This window comes from Colletotrichum abscissum, assembly GCF_030869225.1.
Source record: "Colletotrichum abscissum strain IMI 504890 chromosome Unknown Scaffold_4.1, whole genome shotgun sequence".
Taxonomy (NCBI): domain Eukaryota; kingdom Fungi; phylum Ascomycota; class Sordariomycetes; order Glomerellales; family Glomerellaceae; genus Colletotrichum; species Colletotrichum abscissum.
This window is the reverse complement of record NW_026850320.1, coordinates 1,571,334-1,591,360: the sequence shown is the minus strand read 5'-3', so window position 1 is coordinate 1,591,360 and position 20,027 is coordinate 1,571,334. Positions and strand designations below refer to the sequence as shown.

The 20,027-nt window shown below is 51.3% G+C and overlaps 7 protein-coding genes across 7 annotated transcripts; 2 read left to right on the top strand and 5 right to left on the bottom strand.

The window, feature by feature from the left end:
• Nucleotides 1-209: 209 nt before the first annotated feature.
• CABS01_02465 (uncharacterized protein) lies at nt 210-2,002 on the top strand (the record flags this gene model as incomplete). The annotated part of the gene is made up of 3 exons (XM_060535843.1): nt 210-303; nt 381-1,555; nt 1,613-2,002. The coding sequence occupies 3 exons, from the start codon at nt 210-212 to the stop codon at nt 2,000-2,002; spliced, it is 1,659 nt and encodes a 552-aa protein (XP_060396148.1).
• Nucleotides 2,003-3,473: 1,471 nt separating this feature from the next.
• On the bottom strand, nt 3,474-6,146 carry CABS01_02464 (vacuolar sorting protein VPS1; the record flags this gene model as incomplete). Its single annotated transcript, XM_060535842.1, has 5 exons — nt 3,474-3,734; nt 3,791-4,999; nt 5,052-5,178; nt 5,228-5,790; nt 5,850-6,146. The coding sequence occupies 5 exons, from the start codon at nt 6,144-6,146 to the stop codon at nt 3,474-3,476; spliced, it is 2,457 nt and encodes an 818-aa protein (XP_060396147.1).
• Nucleotides 6,147-7,217: 1,071 nt separating this feature from the next.
• CABS01_02463 (sugar transporter) lies at nt 7,218-9,009 on the bottom strand (the record flags this gene model as incomplete). The annotated part of the gene is made up of 5 exons (XM_060535841.1): nt 7,218-7,752; nt 7,829-8,202; nt 8,265-8,399; nt 8,472-8,578; nt 8,631-9,009. The coding sequence occupies 5 exons, from the start codon at nt 9,007-9,009 to the stop codon at nt 7,218-7,220; spliced, it is 1,530 nt and encodes a 509-aa protein (XP_060396146.1).
• Nucleotides 9,010-9,666: 657 nt separating this feature from the next.
• On the top strand, nt 9,667-12,142 carry CABS01_02462 (uncharacterized protein; the record flags this gene model as incomplete). Its single annotated transcript, XM_060535840.1, has 3 exons — nt 9,667-9,788; nt 10,297-10,992; nt 11,059-12,142. The coding sequence occupies 3 exons, from the start codon at nt 9,667-9,669 to the stop codon at nt 12,140-12,142; spliced, it is 1,902 nt and encodes a 633-aa protein (XP_060396145.1).
• Nucleotides 12,143-12,396: 254 nt separating this feature from the next.
• On the bottom strand, nt 12,397-15,166 carry CABS01_02461 (Cel3c; the record flags this gene model as incomplete). Its single annotated transcript, XM_060535839.1, has 5 exons — nt 12,397-12,778; nt 12,833-13,224; nt 13,280-14,321; nt 14,399-14,978; nt 15,046-15,166. The coding sequence occupies 5 exons, from the start codon at nt 15,164-15,166 to the stop codon at nt 12,397-12,399; spliced, it is 2,517 nt and encodes an 838-aa protein (XP_060396144.1).
• A 664-nt stretch (nt 15,167-15,830) lies between these two features.
• Nucleotides 15,831-16,658, bottom strand: CABS01_02460 (3-oxoacyl-(acyl-carrier-protein) reductase; the record flags this gene model as incomplete). The annotated part of the gene is made up of 1 exon (XM_060535838.1): nt 15,831-16,658. The coding sequence occupies one exon, from the start codon at nt 16,656-16,658 to the stop codon at nt 15,831-15,833; it is 828 nt and encodes a 275-aa protein (XP_060396143.1).
• Nucleotides 16,659-18,143: 1,485 nt separating this feature from the next.
• On the bottom strand, nt 18,144-19,510 carry CABS01_02459 (uncharacterized protein; the record flags this gene model as incomplete). The annotated part of the gene is made up of 3 exons (XM_060535837.1): nt 18,144-18,190; nt 18,252-19,275; nt 19,427-19,510. The coding sequence occupies 3 exons, from the start codon at nt 19,508-19,510 to the stop codon at nt 18,144-18,146; spliced, it is 1,155 nt and encodes a 384-aa protein (XP_060396142.1).
• Nucleotides 19,511-20,027: the final 517 nt, after the last annotated feature.

Sequence of the window (20,027 nt, the reverse complement as noted above, 5' to 3'; positions counted from 1 at the left end):
TGCCGATCTTTACCCTGTCGCGGTAGGTTTGGGATTTTCATCTATAAGGTCGACACGTTCGCCATCTCAATTCGCATCTGATCTTCTTGTTGTTACCTCTCATCCCGACTCAACCTCATCCCCTTCACCAACCGATCTACGACCTACAGCCCTCGACATTGTTTGGAACCCGTCGATCCAATACTGTCCGCTGTGAAAGAGTCTCCAAGATGGGCAAGCTCAACTACTTCGGCCTCAGAGGCAAGAGCCTTAATTGGGCCATCAGTATTATCGCAGGATGTGATTTCTTGCTTTTCGGATATGGTAGGTTTCAATCTCATATCACGGACTTGACTCCGAAACGGCCGAACAACATGGACTAACTTGTCATTCTCATCCAGACCAGGGTGTCACTGGTGGTATTCTCACTCTGCCTGCCTTCCAGTCCCAATTCCCTTCCATCAACCCCGAAGAGGCCGGCCTTCTTCCTCACATCAAGAGCATGCGCTCTACCAACCAAGGTATTGCCGTCGCCTCCTACAACCTCGGCTGCTTCCTCGGCGCCATTATCACCATCTTCATCGGAAACCCCCTTGGTCGCAAGCGTATGATTATCCTCGGTACCTCCATCATGGTCATCGGAGCTGCTCTCCAGGCTTCTGCATTCTCCATCGAGCATCTCATCATCGGACGTATCATCACTGGTCTTGGAAACGGCGGCAACACATCAACAGTCCCTACCTGGCAATCTGAGACTTGCTCATCGCACAAGCGCGGCAAGCTCGTCATGATTGAGGGTGCTCTCATCAGCGGTGGTATCATGATCTCTTACTGGATCGACCTCGGCATGTCATTTGCTCCCGGCTCTGTCGCATGGCGTTTCCCCCTGGCTCTGCAGATTCTCTTCTGTCTCTTCATCCTCGCCTTTGTTTGGAACCTGCCCGAGTCTCCTCGCTGGTTGATTCTCAAGAACCGTGATCAGGAGGCCAAAGAGGTTATCGCCGCCATCGCCGATCTGCCAGAGGACGATCAATACTGTAAGAATGAGTACATTGTCATGAAGGAGACGGTCGAAGAGATGTCCAAGGGCAGCTTCCGCGACCTCTTCACCATGGACAAGAACCGCAACTTCCATCGCGCCGCTCTCGGCTACGTCAACCAGATGTTCCAGCAGATTTGCGGTATCAACCTGATCACCTACTACGCCGCCGTCATCTACTCCAACCTCGGCATGACCCGCTTCATGGCTCACTTGCTGGCTGCTCTCAACGGTACCGAGTACTTCATTGCTTCTTGGCCCGCCGTCTTCCTCGTCGAGCGCGTTGGCCGCCGCAAGCTCATGCTCTTCGGCGCTGTTGGTCAGGCTGCTACGATGGCTATCCTTGCTGGTGTGAACTCCCAGAAGACCTACGCCTGCCAGATCACTGGAATTGTCTTCCTCTTCGTCTTCAACACCTTCTTCGCCGTTGGCTGGCTCGGCATGACCTGGCTCTACCCCGCCGAGATCGTTCCCCTGCGTATTCGTGCTCCCGCCAACGCTCTCTCTACTTCCGCCAACTGGATCTTTAACTTTATGGTACGTTTCTTTCCGAGCCTACTTACTATCGAGTCAACACTAACGTTGGAACTACAGGTCGTCATGATTACTCCTGTCGCCTTCGACTCCATTAAGCACCACACTTACACAATCTTCGCCATCATCAACGCCATCATCGTTCCTGTCACCTACTTCTTCTTCCCCGAGACCGCCTACCGCTCTCTTGAAGAAATGGACTCCATCTTTGCTAAGGCCTCCCCCGGACTCAAGGGTGCCTTCGACGTCGTCGACGTCGCCCGCAAAGAACCTCACCGCTACGGCAAGAACGGCGAGCTTCTCATCACCTACGACGACGCTAAGGAGACTGGTCACGCCACCACCCGCGAGAACCGTCGCGAGGGCAGCACCAGCAGTGGTGAGCCTAACGGGCTGTGGGCGCGCCAGGACGAGGAGACCCAGAACGTTGAGAAGGAGGAGAAGTCTTAATTTGCGGTTCAGTCCCGCCCTCAAGATTGCGCACTTGAGCCCCCTGGTCGGGATGCGGAACTTGGCCAGGGTGGCCCAAAACCGATATACCCCATCTCTACGAATTATGTCCTTTGCCGGGCAGTTTCCGGCCTTCTCAAATTGGGCACGGATTGATATCCGATGTCATTAATTCCTATTCTCTTATGAAGTCTGTAGGACTTCGACTGTTGTTGAGATACCACTACCTAGTTTATCTAGATTCAAGCATAGATACCACAACAAATGATTCAATTATCCAAATACCATGAATCTACGTCTCGTCTGCTTTGATCGTGGCCAACGTTCGTAACGCCTCTTGATTGATACTGCCGTGTCTCGGGATTAACTATTGCCGTCGACGTCAGTTAGTCCATTGCCACTCGAACAACATTGGTTCCAGTTTGCCTCCCGGACGTTGCCCGGAGTTGCCAGCAGGCTAAGGTAGCGCTTACAGCAACTCCCGGGTTTGACTCGGAGGCAAAACCAAACTTTACACTTTGGATTCAGTAGTCGCCAAGATCCAAATTCACCCGTTCAGCAGACTGGTATTGCCGACTGCAGGAATCCGACCATCAAATCAATCAGTCAGCCACCGGCGGAGTGCTGTCCGGCCTCGCGAGCCTCAGACACACTACCTCTTGATGGTTGCTCCGTAAACTTTACCCCGCATGTCCCCCAGGATTTTGCCGTCCCTGTCCCCGGAATGCAAAAAAGGCACCATTGCGACGCAACTAGACAGCCTGGACCACCATAAACCACGCCATCTCATCTCTAACCGGGTCCTGACAAGAGTCTCTTTTGTTTCTTTGCACGGTCTCAGTCTCGGCTTGCCCCAAGAGGAAATCCCGGACAGGAATGTGCAACCGCTCATGCGCCGCTTCGGCCTCCCAACCTGTATCCGTAAGCGGCTGCGTTCCTGATGCACTACTTACTTTTGTTGGTAGCATCTTTGCGGCTCCCAGGGGTCCAATTTCTAGCCGATTTTCCGCAACTCTTCACTTGACTCTCCGGCCCGGGTAACACGCCACCGGAAAACTCTATCTGGGCCTTTTCATCATGGATCGTGACGAACCCCATGGGGAACCACGTTGACTCGGGGCCATCCAGAAACAGGGTTCGCGACGGTTGGCGAATCTACGGACCGTACTTCTGGGCAAGTGAGTCAGGATCCGCACAGGGTGTTCGTTCTAGACTTATGCAAGAGAAGCCATTCCTGCTTTAGGTGCGTCTTCGCTAGTAATACCATCCCAGACTGTTGATTCGTGTTCTTTAAGTGAGATACACCAAATTGTTACGGACAATCAGGCTTGATATGTATGCTTGAGAAGTGTATAGAAAACGGGAGAAATCGATGGATCTGAACTATCAATCTCCTAACACCTGGAAGCCAACTTCTATCATACACCATGATCACGGCTTTCGAGTCTCTCGAGCACCCAGTGAGGTAAGCTCACATGTCCCCAAGATTCCGAGTCTGAATTCTAGCCTTCTCGGCTATTTCATGCGCAGTTTGCAGCTTCTCAATGACTCCGTCATAGTGCGAACGTCTCTCCATTGTCTCGTCATCCTCGCGAGCGAGCCTGTGAACTTCTTCATCAGTCAACGTGAAGACCCAGTCCGTGGACAATCCCAAAAGGGGCCCCTTGGAGAAAGATACGAAATCTTCGACAATATCGTTGGTGATGTATCTGATGAAGGCCTCGAGAGAAAGCTAGACGGTGTGTTAGAAACTTCTCAAGGTGTGGCATTGCAAGGGGCTCGTCTTACTTCGTAGTAAACTTTAACAACGTCATGCACATCGTTAACCATGTTGCCCTCGATTGAGTGATGTAACTGGTGGAAGAGAACCTTGGAGCTGCTCAGGTCCAGACCTTTGAACGAAGAAAAGCTGTTGCCAATCGCTTTGAGAAGTCGAACAGTCCGTAGAGCCTGCAGCCTTTCGTGAAACCTTGCGTCTGTCGTCTGGAGGTGAGTTTCTCTCTCGCGCCGGCAGTGCTCTTTGAGCTCTCGTAAAGCTTTCTGCTTGGCTTCATGCTGAAAGTGGGTGAGGGCTCGAGCTAGCTCCTCGCACAGAATTTTTGAACAATTGTCAGGCGAACAGACATCCTCGAGAATCGAATTAGAAGCCCTTTCTACATCGTCCGCAATGTTCTCAATGTGCTGTTCAGCAATCCGTTGCCACTGCTCTGACTGCGTTTTGTAGAGGATCTGAATGACCTCTGTGTTCACCATCCCGGGGAGTTCTGTTGTCTGCCAGATGTGAAGCTGCTCACGGATTTCATCTACGAACGACGCGCCGCGATGGGACTGAGACTTGGTAGGTTGTTGAGGTGGCGGTGCATGTCGCTTCTTTGGCGGTGTTGTCGGTGGCGTAGTAACTTGCTCATGCCCGGTTGGTGTCGGAGCTGTGGCCGGTTGTGGATTTGACAAGACGGAGATCGTGTCAGAGAGCTGGGTCAAAGGGTCAACTCCATGGTCTTCAAAGGCGTGCGTATGCCCGCGTGCAAGCATTTGAGCGGTGAAGCTCTCGTTTGCGCGACGAACTAATCCTCTGACCCGTAGACTGTCCTTGGCCAACGATCCGGGGCTCTTGAGAGCCTTTGTCGCCACTGTGTGGTACTTCTCGACCACATCCCTGATATATTGCTGACGGAGACTATGGCTTGGGCGAGGCTCTCCGAGGCTCTTCCTGCTGTCCTTGGCGTCTGAGAGCAACTTCCGGACTGACTCTTGAATCGCGGGAAAGTTTCCTCGAATTTGAGCGCAGAGAAGATTGCCGAGATATTTCTGAAGCTGTACGGAGCCTCGTCGATTCTCCGGGATCCTGTCCCAAGGCGAGCGACTGAAGAGTTTGCGTTCAGCTTCTTTGAAGTCAAACTCTTCATCGTCGGCATCGGATCGATTTCTCACTACAAACCAGCCATCCTTAATAGATCTTGTAGAGTCTTTGCCATATCCACTTGCGATGTCAATGACCTGACGAGGATTAGCAGACATCTAGCAACATGAAGTCTCAGTCGCAGCTGACCTCGTTTGGATTCTCCAACCTGTCACACTTAGTGAAGACTCCAACAAGACGACTTTTGTCGACAAAATTGGCGGCCATCTTGAAGATCTCTTGCGTAGACAAATCAGCCGTAGCGGCGGCCACGCAACTGCTACTCATCAGCTTTACGAATGGCCAAACCGCGAGGTTCAACTGACATGACAATGTTCGCTGTTTGTCTCATGTACTCCTCGACCATCTGTCTCACACCATGCTCTTCGGCCTCGTTGACATCATGAGCGTAAGAGAAGATGCCAGGTACGTCAAGAATGCTGAAATGTGATCGGGAAGGACCTGACAGTTCTATCCGAAGTACTTGAGAGGCAAAGTTTTTCGTCGAATGTCCTTTGCCTCTCTTGATTCCCATGTAATTGGTGGTGATCTGCAGTGTCTGTAAGAGATGGCGCTGTGTAAGGAACATGAAGGGTTGGACAGGGCTTACACTTTCCATCAGCTGCGTAAACTCTTCGACGCCCAGATGATCAGTTACATAAGGCGGAAATTCTTTGTACGTATCATCCGGTGGATAGCCAAATTTGTCAGTAACATCAGGTTCTACTATTGTCACCTTGACGGAGCTACGACTTCCAGGCGCGGTTCTCCGAGACACGATCCTTGTCGCGAAGCGAGTGCAGCAGCCTGAACCGACTGGAAAGGGAATATCGGTCAAGCTCTGGAGTAATGACGACTTCCCTGTGGATTGACCACCGACAATGACAAGCTGAGATATGGATCAACTTGCAAATTTTGATAAGGTGCTAGGAGATATGCTAATCTTACCTGAGGAATGGCCAGCTCTTGGCTGATTCCACAAGATTGAAGCTTGTCAATGGCATCGAATAGAACCCTGCTGCTCTCACTGTCGAATGGATTTTCGGGTATTAAATCAGATTTGTCTTGATAGTGACCGTTGTCGTAGCATGGAGAGGTGGCTCCAGAGCCGGCGGCATAGTCGACCTGCGACTCGGTACCCTGTGACTCGGGGTAGGTACCGACTGGAGATATGGGCAAACCTGGCGACTTGCGTTCGAACTCGAACAAGCTAGACGGGATTGAGAGGGTTGTTGGTTGAGCCATTCTCAATCGAATAGTTATTGTAAAGTTAAAGGGAGTGATAAATTGCGGGTTGATGAGAGGGAAAGATAAGAAAGAGATATGACGATTTCGGTGTGCTGTGAAGACTTGCTGTGTGTGTTCATCAATACAAAACACGGGAACGAGACTTAAGACGAGTTAAGACATCTTTATACTCAGAAAGAGGAAGAGAATTTCAATGCCCATTTCCCTGTGACTGCCATTGTTAGTTGGCATAGGGATAAGGTTTCATCAATAACACTTGGAATTCTGCGCCAGGGGAGCTGACCCGACGAGGCAGATTCATCGCAGGTACGTGGTGTGAAGGCTGTGATCTTGGCATTGTGAAGCAATGGTGAGCAATCGAAGTGGACGTTGATTGAATCACCAACTCAATTGAGATGTAGCGGCCGATTCTGAATGCAGGGGTTGTTTGAAGTCGAATAGCACCATATTGTTGGTAGCAGGTTGGACCAGGGGCCTTTCAGGAGGCAAGGAACGACCCAATCTAGTTCGTCAACGAAAGAATGCTTATCTACCCCAAGAGACCCAAGACAGTGGTCGCGAAACGAGATGAGCGCGATCCTGGAACCGGCCACGCCGATGTAACCACGTTTTGAATGCAGTCAATAGAAATGGGTTCTTACCGCCGTGCCGGGCCGCCTCGGGCTGGACCGCAACGGGCAGGTTACTCCGCGTGGACCGAACCAACAGGACTCTGGAGTGAACTCCGCTGTTACCCTCGAGGATAAACATATCGAAACAATTCTCAAAGAGGTTAATGAGACCACATCATGAAACAACCTAGCCTTTCCGTGGCCACATTCAACCACATTCTGCTACCAAATTTGGATTCTGGCCAGAATTATTTCTCGACTAGTAAGAGAGAATAGCCCCTACATAAGGGCTGAGCCTCTCATCAGTTGATGAAGGGGCGGGCACAGCACAGCTTTGGGAAACATTGAGATTTGGCAACGTGAGATTTTTGCCCCTGAGTTTTGCTCTTGGTTCAGGAATTAAGATAGATCATCTAGTGACCGCCGAATATAGCACCACCACAGACTTCCTTCCGTGTTACGCCTTCTCCGTGTGTCTTGCGGTCACAACAATCCCGGCCTTTTCGCCGTCTTCTGGCGTAGCCTGAAACATGTCCTCCGCCTTGTACTTGCCGAATTTGCGCAGCGGGACCTCTTCGTTGAACATCCGGTCGATCTGTTCGAGAGACTTGCCCTTGCATTCAGGGATGCAGAACCACGTAAAGACAAGCGCCAGCACCAGGATTCCCGCAAAGATGAAACCGACTTTCGAACCTAATCCTGCGCCAGGAGTGTAGAGCAGGTATGGGATGCTGAAGTTGACGAGGAAGTTGGCCAAGACGTTGACCATTGACGCCGTTCGTTGAGAGGCGTCGCGCAGTCGGAGGGCCGGAATCTCGGTCGTAACGACGTAGTTCAGAGGCGCCCATGCAAAGACGTAGCCGGCGGCAAAGATCGTTAGCATGGCCACGATGCTCGTCTTGACGGCGAATGATGGTTCGGCCACTGTACCCAGAGAGCCCATGGTTACAATAGCGGCAAATTGCCAAACTGCACCGATCAGGAGGAGAGGTCTATGGATTAATGAGATTAGTACACTTATGGCCCAGAAGGCACGACAGAGACGGTCTGTGGTACAGATTTACATACCGACGTCCCACACGATCATTCAGGTAGAGTCCGACGAAGACCATGCAAAGGTTCACGACGGCGTTGATGATGGTCATGGTAAAGGGGTTAACGGTGCCAATGTCCTTGATGAAGATTGCACCGTAGGTAGAGGCGAAAGCCTGCCCGGTCGCTTGCTGGAAAAAGTTCATGGCCATCACGATACCAGTTCTCTTCAAGTTGACACCCTTGAAGAGTTCCATATAGTTTCCTTGTTCGACTTCCTGTTTCAAAGCGTACTGGAGGGCGGCGAACTGTTCATCGATCTCGGAGTCAGGGATAGTGCCGGCTCGGAGTTTCCTTAAGGAAATTTGGGCTTCTTCGACTCTGTCCTGGGTCAACAACCAGCGAGGTGACTTGAATGAAAGTCAGTAGGTGCAGTCTATCGCATGGGGGGTTGTGGTCGACATATGCTTACCTCGGGGATGAAGAAGATCAGGCCCATGACGATGACAGGAATGACATAGAATAAGCCCATCGGAATCCGCCAAGATGCATTGCCATCCAGGGTGCTGGTTCCTCTGCAGATAGAGTTGACAATCAGAGTGCCAAACTGGACAAAAAATTGTTAGTTGAGCAGGCCTGTTACCTTAACTACTCCACTGACTGGAGACAAAAAGCTTACCATGAGACTGAATTGGTAGGAGCCGACTGCAAAACCACGAATCTCCGAGGGGACAATCTCAGACTGATACACTGGGACCACAGCGAGTTCCATGCCAACGTAGATGTCTGCATGCTCCAGTCAGCAACTCTGATGCAGGACGAGGGAGAAACCGCTTACAGTTCAGAATGCGTGCAGCCATGATCTGCTCTCGGGTACTTGAAGTAATCGCGATTGTTGCAGGAATAACGGCCCACGCACTCATTCCAAACATGCACCACCGGCGACCCCAGCGAGCACTGACGAGGCTACCGATGATGACCCCGGCCGCGAAGCCGATGTAGTTGAGACTGTTGAACAAGGCGAGCCAGCCGGTGGGAAGCTTCCACTTGCCAGTTGTGGGGTTCTGGTCGCCAAACTGGCGCTGGAACGCGTCCATCGCCTGTGTTGTTGAGTAGCCGGCGTTATCGAAGCCATAGTTGAAGGTCGAGACGGCAATTACGGTAAAGGCCGCAGCCAGGGTGCCGTTGAAATGTTTGAGGATTCGGTTGGGCGCCATCGCGAAAGTGAGACCTCGTAGATCTTTGTGCGACTGTTCGAATAACCTCAGCTCCTTGCCTCAGGTGACAGGGTGCTCGGGCTGAAATTGGCGATGCATTCTTTGCCCGGTCTTTATGTATTCAGACGCGTTGAAGGAATCAAACTCTACGCCTCGTGGTTATTACGTTACTACGTCGTTCCCTGTCAAGTGGAGCCAGGACTCCCCGTTGATCTGAGCTAATCACCCCTTTCACTGGCAATAGAGTCGTCCGATCAGACGCACGAGACGAACCAACACATGGCCGAGGAGGTTTCCCCAACTTGGGGAACCCACTGGGGAAGCAAGCCGTTCACGGCGCTAGGGACGAATTCCTGGAGGTGAGTGGAGGAATGGAGAAAGCCACGCTGCGACGGAGCGACCCAGCGTACCAGCAGAGAGTCCAGAACGAAAATCTTTTGCGGGTGAGGAACCCGGTGACCGCCCGCTTGGGATTTTGGCGTCCAACTAGGGTGGCCCCCGGGGCCCGGAACTCGGGCGGATGCGAGAAAGACAAAATCAACGCGGAACTCGGGCGGAAGACATGTCATCTCTTCTTCCCCCGACTTCCCACCCCGTCCCCCGACCTTATGCATCTTCACTCTTTTGATCAGAAAATACTGCGGGTAAGACTCGAACATGGAGACGCCTAATCCATATCGCGCTTCGGGTCGGCCCCGAAAAGGGTTGCAGATATGTTTCCAGTGCCGGAACCGCAAGGTAAGTCGCGGTCAACTTGCACCCGGAGTCTCCCTGCCGCGGTCCTTCGGGAAGAGGGTCCCCTAACCCGTAGCCGATAGGTCCGATGTGACGGCGCACCTGGAGGTTGCGAAAATTGTCGTCGGCTCAAGTTTCATTGCTCCTTTGCAGCACCTGATCAGTTGCCGGATGCTGCAAATTCTTCCACTCCTAGCAGCAGTGACCCAAGCCATCTGAGGCTGGAGAAGCGTCGCGTGCGTACTGCTTGCATACAATGTCGTGACAAGAAGACAAAGTGCTGTGGCACGCAGCCCTCATGTCGGCGATGCTCTCATCGGGGTGTGGACTGCCAGTACCCAGATGTGTCTAAGTCTTCATCAACCAGAAACCCAAATTCGGATCTCCGACACCAACCACCTGCTACAGTGCGTGGTGGTTCGGAAAACAGCATGGAAAATAGAACTTCATCTATGAATCGAGATTCCTCCGTTGCGCATTCCCCAGCCTCGTCACTTGGGTTGTAAGTTGAGTCCCTTGCAAGTCTACTTGGCAATTCCCTGTGTGCTGAAGTTTACTGAAATATGTTCTGTTATGTAGTGAGTTGAACTCGAACAAGACAATCATCAAGCAACACATCGATGCTTTCTTCGACTTTGTCTATCCAATACCCTGCTATGGCTTCATCCACAAGGCAACCTTCTGTCAAAGCTGGGCACAGGACACATACAACCCGCGCCTTCTGAAGGCAATGTGTGGTCTGACAACGCGCTATATTGCATCAGGGGACAGTAACCGTCTGCAACAAGCGACTAGATGGATCCAAGAGTCGGAGATGCAGCTCTTTATGCGGCTCAGTGAGCCTTCCATGTCGGATATCGAGGCACTTATGCTCACTACACTGGACCACATCATCGCTCGTCGATTTAGTAAAATGCTAGTATCTGCTTGCCTCGCAGCAAGACTAGCATTCATGATGCGACTCAACTATGAAGATGGCCGCCTAAGCTTCCTTACTCAAGAGCGTCGCCGGCGTCTCATGTGGGGGATCTACACCATGGAGACGCTTTACTCCAGCGGAAGAACAGAATTCACCGGGTGTCCGAAGGAAACAATACACCTCCAACTTCCCTGCCACGAGCGATCTTTTACTCTGGATATTCCTGTAATGACAGAACCTCTGAAGCCCCCGGAAAATCAATGTTCTCTGGAGCTAGGTCTGATGGCATACAATATCCGAGTCCTCGACATTCGAGATCGAATACAAAGGTACAGTATCAAGATTTTATTGCTGCCTTGACGGTCTGTCGGCCCCAAGCTAACCAGTATATCTAGGTTATCGCACACAATCACACATCATCGGAAGCCCTTAGTTGAATGTGTTTCGCTCCTCAAAGGACTTGTGGACGAACTCGATGCGCTGCGCCGTTCGCTACCGCCGCAATTTGCATTCGACAAAAAGAACCTCTTTCTCCGAGCCTACACCCCACAACGCACCCCTTTCGTCATGTTCCATACATGGTGGCATCAGTGCCAATGCGATATGTACAGGTTTACAATACCGGGCTTTCGGGAAGGTCTCCCCGTGGAAGAGTTGCAAACTCTGCCTCAGGACTTGGTCTCTTTCTGCAGAGACAAGTGTCTCCAGCATGCGCTTGCTGTTGCGAATATCATGGCAACAGTGAATGAAATGGGGAGAGACATTTTTATCACAGATCCGGCCTTGGTGATGTGTACTTTCCACTCTGCCCGTGTCATATCACGGCTTGGATCAAGCCAGTTCGCCAACTTGCCCAAGGATGTCTTGATATCTAAACTGAAGGCGTGCTCAGATATTCTGGAGACGCCAGCTGAGATATACCCCACCACCAAGCTTTTGCGAGGTGGAATTGCAGATCTCATACACGATGTGGAGCGTGACTCTGGGGACTCCAGCCCGCTCAGATCCAATTGGGAGGCCGAACAGCCAGGATCCGACAACGAGGCGACCGGGGCTCAACAACCTGGTGTGGAGAGAGGTACGCAAGGGTCGGTAACGGAGGTCTATTCAAAATACAGCGTCACAGATGAGATTCGGAAACTGAAATTCCAACAAGACGGTGAAGAGGACAGGGATGAGTACCAGTCAAATGCGCCGGCAATAGGGGTGGGCGCAGATGGCGTCACACCTCAGCAGTTCCTGATGACCGATATGTCAAAGGAGCATGGCCCGCAGCCATACATGCCGATGCCTCAAGATTTGACAGCCAATGGCTTTGGCTTTTCAGAAGCTGGCTTCGGTACAAGTGCGGCACCATACGATGTATCAATGACTCTGGGATTTGAGCCGAGTTACGGGGAATGTCAGCCAGACTTATTTCTAGATACCTTCATGCCACTCCAAAACGACTGGAATATGGCTGATTCTGGTTGCTTTTGATCGTTGGTAGCACCGATCTCGAGATCTGGAACCCCAAATTCACAACGCTCTTGGCACTATTGTCATCTTGCAACGGTTTTCAATGACTTTGTAGCAGGCTTCATGGAGCTGTCGATGAGATCCTCAAGCCCTAAGCTTCGAGGCATTACGCAAGGTCTTTGTCTGAAGTCTCTATATAGAACAAATACTTAGTGCGTAGGTATATGTACATGTAACATCTGGTCAAGCCCGACCACGCATATGGGGGCCTTTACTCAAAGGCCAGTCCAGAACACGTCCTTCTCAAGCTCAAAGGAGCCATCTAAGATCGCGCCTCCTGCAACGATTGAAGCAGTATATCGGCCTCTTTCACAACACCAACTGTTCCTCTTCTCATCCCAGACAGCGGTGCTATATCTATCGATAGGAATTGAGACTCTTCTTCTCTCCCCTGGCTGCAAGAAGACTTTCTCGAATCCCATAAGCGAGCGAACGGGACGCGAAAATCTTGACTTGGGAGATGTAGTCGAGTAGTTGATGTACAGGCGAACAACTTCTGCGCCTGCCATCCGCCCGGTATTTTCTATGCTGATGTGAACTCTGGAGGACGATACCTGCATCTCCGAGATTTGGAAGGTAGTGTAACTCAGACCATGGCTGGGAGAACGTCAGCTTGCAGGCTTCTGCAAAAGTACAAGCAAGTCAACTTACCCAAATGGGAATGCAACCTCCATCTTTCTCGCTTCGTACCAGCGGTACCCAACAAAGATGTCTTCAGAGTAGTAGACCTTGCCATTGTCGCTGCCGAATGCAAGGTACGCAGGATTGTCTTCTAGCCGAGCAGGGAAGGTCATAGGCAATTTGCCGCTGGGGTTGATGCGTCCAAATATAACGTCCGCTACGGCGTTGCCCGCCTCATTGCCGCCGTACCAGCTGTGGACCATCGTCCTGGCGCTATGCCTCCAAGGTAGGCTGATTGGATTTCCGGCTTGAGTAATCACGATAGTGTTCGGTTGCGCATCTAGAACCGCTGCGATAAGGTTATCTACTTGTGGCGGCATGTTCATCGTGTCTCTATCTTTGCCCTCCTTTTCCAAGTCCGCCTAGAGTAACTATCGTCAGCTTTCTGGGATGCAACAGTCGTTGAGAGTTTCTTACGTTTAGTCCGGCAACCACAAAAGTGTACTTGCATCTCTTCGCTAGCTCGACGGCTCTCTGGATGCCCTCTTCAGGATCAATTTTACGGCAACCACCTAACCGGCACGCGCCACCTGGGATCGCTAACAGTGATCCACCCTTCACCTTTGATGTTGCAGCACTGCCGGCCTCAACGCGAAGGTGGTACCGCTTCCCAGCTGTCATCTCATACGTTGCTCGCCTTTCGGCTGAGCCCTTGCCGAAGAACATGCCTCCCGGTGTCTGTTCTGTCGAGTTGTCAATGACGAGCTCATCATTGATGAATAGGTCACCAATGCCGTAAGTCGCCAAACCGAATTCGTACGTGCCGGTGTGTTCTGGAACGAAATTCGCACGCATAGACATGAAGAAAGTTTCTCCCTTCTGGGGATGCTCGTAGTCCATCAGTTGATAGGTGGTGTCCGGTATCGTAACACGATCAAACGCCATTCGCTGTTTGATGATATGCGGCTCGTTGAAGAATTCGATCGTCACACCTCGCTGACCTTCATCATTGCACACGTTGTCTTCTGTGAAAGGCGGTAACAAGATATATCCATACACACCCGGCTCATGGTGTACTTCAGCTGTAGGAGGCAGTGAGTCCCGTATGCCCTTGAGTACGGAACTGGTGTAGTATGGTCGAAGACTCGCGCTGCCTCCTCCACAGGCAGCTGCGAGCTCAGCATTTGGCCCGATGATGGCCACTTCACTGCAGTCTTCGGTTGATATTGGCAATAGATTGGCAGAATTCTTCAACAGCACGATACTCTCGGCTGCCAAACGGCGATTCAGGGCCCTGTCTTCAAGAACATCCCGCATACTCTCTTCCTTCTCGACGCGAGCTGAAGCCGCGTCATTGACAAACTGTAAAACTTTTCGCGCTCGCTCGTCTATGGTGTGTTGGTGTACTTTGCCGGAGAAGACTGCGGCAAGGGCTTCTTTCTCTCTGTAACGACTAGGGCCGGGCATCTCAATGTCAACGCCAGCGTTGAGCGCTCCCTCACAAGAGTAGGTGCCGTACCTGCACGTGTTAGCCGATACACTGTTGAACGAATGGAGCATGAGACCTGCCAGTCACTCATAATGAGACCATCAAACCCCCACTCTTTCCGCAGGATGTCTTGAAGAATCATGGGGTTCTCAGAAACATGTAGGCCGCCAATTTTGTTGTAAGAAGACATCACTACTCTGGGGTTGCTATCTCTCAAAGCGATTTGGAAAGGTAAGAGATAGACTTCTCGCAGTGCTCTGTCAGACATGCGCACGTCGAGAGACATCTTTTCGGTCTCTTGATCATTAGCCACAAAGTGCTTCAGAGCTGCCAGAGTCCCTCGGGATTGAACCCCCCTGATGATAGCAGCTGCAAGCATTCCACTCAAGTGCGGGTCCTCAGAGAAGGACTCGAACCCACGACCATTCAGCGGGGAGCGAATGATATTGACCGTTGGGCCGAGCCAGACATGGGCACCTTTGGCGTCGCATTCTTTGGAAAGCAGCTGGCCAGCTTGCTCGATCAACTCAGGGTTCCATGTTGCTCCCAGGCCGCTCCCACAAGGGATGCAAAGCGCGGGCACTGGGTTGAAGAATCGTGAGCCTCTGACGCCATTGGGTCCATCGGTGCATTTGATGGCCGGGACGTTGTGCTGGGGAAGAGGGGTGGAGTGCCAAAAGTCGGAGCCTTTACCCATAAGCTGTCAGTACTAGGGACTCAGCTTGATGATTTTCCTTTCTTGGGGGATTCTCACCGGCAAGTAGCGAGACCTTCTCTGCGAGTGTGGCATTTTCGATGATCTGATCAACGTTGACAAGCTTTCTTGGAGGCGGTTGCATGTTGGATGAAATCAACTCGTTGTCGTGAGACACCATGTTCAACACCAACAACCAGTATAATAAACGATCTCAAAAATGATGAATAGAGAAACTATCGAAATCGAAATATGGAGTGAACTCCTCAAACGAGAGCTGAGAGGTATACGGAGAGCTACCCGGATACCCGGGCTGCCGTTTCGGATGTCGGGAGCCGGAGCAGCCCGGAAGTCGCCGTATTTGGTGCGCTGCACGATGCGAAGGTGGAGTGAGCTAAAATAAGCTAGGTACATTGCGGAGTGGAAATAGCGCTGAGGGGCATGTAGGTTAGCCTTCCAATTGCATGTGATTAACCACTGTGCCACTGTAATAGTGTGAGGACTCGTCTTTCTCATGAATACGTTACGCAGTATTCCGCAAGTCGGGCATGAAGACATGAGCTACGACTTGAACAGCCTTGTGGCTTCTTGTAATACTTCAATTTATGAATGGCTGTTGCCGTCAGATTGTCGGTCGCGGCGACCCCTTCCATGATTGAACTGATGGCAGAATCATGATATCTGACTGACAGAGAACGATGGAATGTTATGAACGTGGCGAGTATGATGGGACATGGGAGGAGGTGTGGAGGTCAAGTGAGTATTGTTCGTAAGTTACCGTGGTTGATTCATGTACTCTATCTGAAAACGTCCATATAGGTGATCCAATATGTTGAGCCATAAAATCAGCCAAAATGAGCAAGGGTTTGACGATGTCCACCGTTTGCGCTGACAGCAGCTCCGTTGACCCAACGTCCCTCTTCACTCGCAAGAAATCCCACGATATAGGCGATATCATCAGTGTTCCCAAGACGTGGACCAACAGTCATGTACTCGATCTGCTTGTCGATGAACTCCGCATGCAGTTCCCTCGCCTTAGCGAGCGCATCGGTCTCCGTGGGCCCAACCGCCACGCTGTTGAAAGTCATTCCCTTCTCTGCGGCAAAGGTGTCTGCAAAAGACCTCGTGAAGCTATCGAGCGCGGCTTTCGTGGCTCCGTACGTCATAATCGGGCTCGGATTGCCTACTCTACCGGCAATACTGGAGATGTTGATGACGCGACCACCGTACTTGGGCGCATGCTCCATGAAAGCCGTTGTCAGGCTGACCGGGGTGTAGACGTTTGCGACCATGATGTCGTTGAAGTCCTTGGCCTGCAGCGTCTTGACGTCTGAGGTGTGGGTAATATCAGCGAGAATCGCATTGTTGACCAGAATATCAATAGTCGTAACTTTCAGTCCGTTCAAGGCATCCTTAATGATCTTTGGAGCGATTGTGGGATCGGTTGAATCCGCTTTGATTGCAACAGCATTTCTGACACCCAATTCGCGACATTGTGCGAGAGTATTATCGGCAGCGGCCTTGTTTGCCACGTACGTGATGGCGAGGTTTTCCACGCCCTTGCGGGCAAAGTGTACGGCAATTCCACTGCCGATTCCGCGGGAGCCTCCGGTGACGATGGCAGTTTTGCCCTTCAAGGACCACGGCTCAGCTGGAGAAGTTGTGCTAGACATTTCAGACTTGTTGACGATGTGTTCTGATGGGATGAGTTTGATCGTTGGTGGATGGCTTATATGGGACGTGAATGATGTTGGAAGAGATCGTTGGGTTTACTACCTGTACCTAGACTGTAGGGTCCGACAGTCTTCATAAATAGTACGTTCGAACAATGTTCGCGAGTACGAGCGGTTTTAAATTTCAGACGGTGATATCACCGATGCATAAGTAGGTTTGTCATCTTCGTTCGAGCATGGCGGACCGCAAAGTATGGATCCGGGGTATCTCAAACGTCCGAGCTGTAGACCGACCGCCAAGTCCGCAAGCGTAATGTTGATCGCCAGGGTATTTCTCATTCACTGATATGGCAATAAGCATTATTCCGATTCAAGAGTATAGATACAATGACATGGATGAATAATTCATACAGAGCCAGCAAACATGCTGTCTAGGGACGGTGTAACGGCGCTGTACTTCGCACTTGGTGGGAAAGAATGCTTTCGTCCATTCTACACTCTCCCAAAAATTGGACGAGTTTTGCACAACACTGATCTACACACATTCAGATCTCCCCACTTTCAATTCTTGCTATGCAGTAAGCCATGTCATCTGCGCCTCTGTTCACTTGTGTGTCAAACAAGACTTTGAGCGCTGGCTGCTTCGTCACTGGAAAGAGGTGTTCCTAGTGGAGTTACTTGCGGAATTCATGCGGACTTGGCTAGTCCTAGTTCATCTGTTAAAAAATTGCAGTACAGCTTCTCGTATCCATGCTCACTGATGATTCGATGTGAACTGCACATCGGTTCGGCGGAGTGACAACGTTGCATAACACCCGGGCCGAATTCACTTGACATTAGAAATATGCGCCATAGGCCATGTCAGCTTGGATCCTGAAGACCTTTGGAAGAATTTTGAGAATTTTGTCTCGGCATGGACCACTAAGGCTGTGTTCAATCGCCACCTGGGCAATACTCGAGACATGTCACTCGGGCCGTGAGTTGGTTGGCCACTCGTTCAGCACTACGGTTCTCCTCAGTCTTAACCATGGTGGATTATGTCAGGTGCTGAGCCGGCCGGTCCAACACTCGGACGAACTGGGTGGGATATGGAGTTTGCGGAGGTTAGCGCCGGCACACCTTAGCGGAGCGGGTAGTCAGCTCCCCCATGCCACTGACCCGGGTCACGATCACGATTCAACGTTATCCTTTAGGAACATCCTCCTCCGGGAGGCCTAAGGGCTCCGATCCGGGCGAAAGGCTGCTTTTGATTAGCATTCTAGTTTTCGGAGACTTTCGCGCCCCCGTAATAAATAAGATCTACCCGACTATCCAATTCGCCCACTGACTTGATAGGGCGTCCACGGAAACCAAAGTGCTTCCCTCTCGTCGGAGGTATGACTTTGGTTGATTTTGTGTTCTATGCCGGTTTCTATAATAATCTTCTAACCTGGTAGAAGCCGTTGTGTTTCCAGAAATCTTCCAAGCAAGTATTAATTCCTCGATCTAGTTTTTCTTCTGGTTGATGCCGAACGTTGTGAGATGCGGCCAATCTAGAAAGCCTCATTAGCAAAGGACTCGATCATTACCAGTGAAGTAAGGTTGAAAGCTTACCGAAAGTCGTTCTGTCCGAATTAACGCGGGAGATTCGCGCTTTCTGTCCCACGCTTAGTATCTCTCCAACAGCTGATCCAAAGCAGTACCCATAACGTCCAAAGACAGGACTATACTTGGCGCCCTTGTCAACTCGGCGATCTTTATTCAGCTTCTTCCACACCAATCCACGATCGTCACTCGCAGTCTTGCCAGTTTCATAGTCAACAGTAATGCTCTGGCAACGATAACAATTGGCCGTCACAGGCATCTGGACACCGCCGTCGAACGTCAACTCGCCCCAAAAGTCCTCTGCAAAGGGACCGCTTGCGCCTTTCACGACAAGGTTCGGGCGGAACTTTCGAACGTCCATCGTCAAGTCGCCTTCTAGGCGAGAAGAAACCTCCGCGGTGGACTCTTCAGTGACGACGAGGTAGTGTGCAAGGTCGTTGAAGACAAGACGCTCCTCGGGAAACCGGGCAAATGGGACAAATGACCTGAGACGTCTGGCGAGTCTAGCCTTTTGCAGACCTGCTTTGCTGTTTGGTGCCAAAGACCCCAGGACAGGTCGCGAGCCGTCACCAATATAGGCGAGTCTCGCCTCAACACCGAGGCGCTCCGAGAACCACGTCGCAAGTTCGTCGCCCATGTCGTAGGCTTTGGCCTGACTCACGTGAAGGCTTGTGTCGATCACTTCTAGCCCCTCTGTACTTGGCGATAGGGCGAATCGGATTTCGTCAGTGGTGGTGATGTTCGCTTCGTTGATAGATTTGCCATGCTCCGTTCCCCGGCCGTGCCATTTTACTATGACTTCTCCATCGGTCGCGTTTTCTTGCCTTCCATCATGCTCAATTGAAGCCCGGAATAGTGCCATATAGAGATAGTAGCCGATGAACATGGTCTCATATGTCTTCTTGGATGGGTCGGTCTTATCCCGAATGACCTTTTGCAGGGAAAACGTCCTATCTCCGACTAAGCCGTACTTGCCCAAATGTGCTCGTTGCACAGCGCATCCTCCTAGCCCTTTGATAGGATAGATGTATAGCTATGAAACTTTAATCAGAATCATTCAAATCGGCTATTTTGCACACTGGGAGGCCAAGTTGTACTTGTGTGATTTCTAAGGGTTCACTCGCTGGTTGCGGTGACCGGGCTAGCCGGATGCCCAAAATGAGAGCTATGATCGAGCAAGCTACCAGTGCGACGGCAGTGCTCATAGTTGTCAAAGGGTTAGGCGTCATCTGGACTTCAGCCCATGTCTCATTCGTTGCAGGGTCCATTGTTGACTTGTCGTGAAGAGCTTACTCTTTATCGGGGTCGGTTGTTTGTCTACTCGAAATTTTGCAGCCATTGGGTTCAAGGCGGATTATGACCGCCCACCGGATGGGCTTCCGACGCGTTCTCTGATCTGCAAAACAAGGTTTGATCCCGGATACCAGTTACAGCTGTCACACAAAACAGTAGACCGGGTCATTTTAACTGCCGCTAAACCCCTTGGGGAAACTAGATGGACCAAATCTCGCAAACTTTGGAGCTTCGTCGAGTCAATCCAGCCCGGATCCCATCCGTGCTCATCCCCCTTTTCCCCCGCACAGCTTCCCCATCTACCGAATCCTTCTCGAGCACTTGGGAGGAGGGGCCTTGATACCAGACGGGAATCCGAACCCTGCTGATAGCAAACCACAACATCAGGCTTGGATCTCCACTCACTCGTCACTATCTGCTATCGCGAACGTCGCCGAGAGCTTACTAGTACCCAATTCGACACTGACGCAGCCTTATAAAACATCCAGCTAG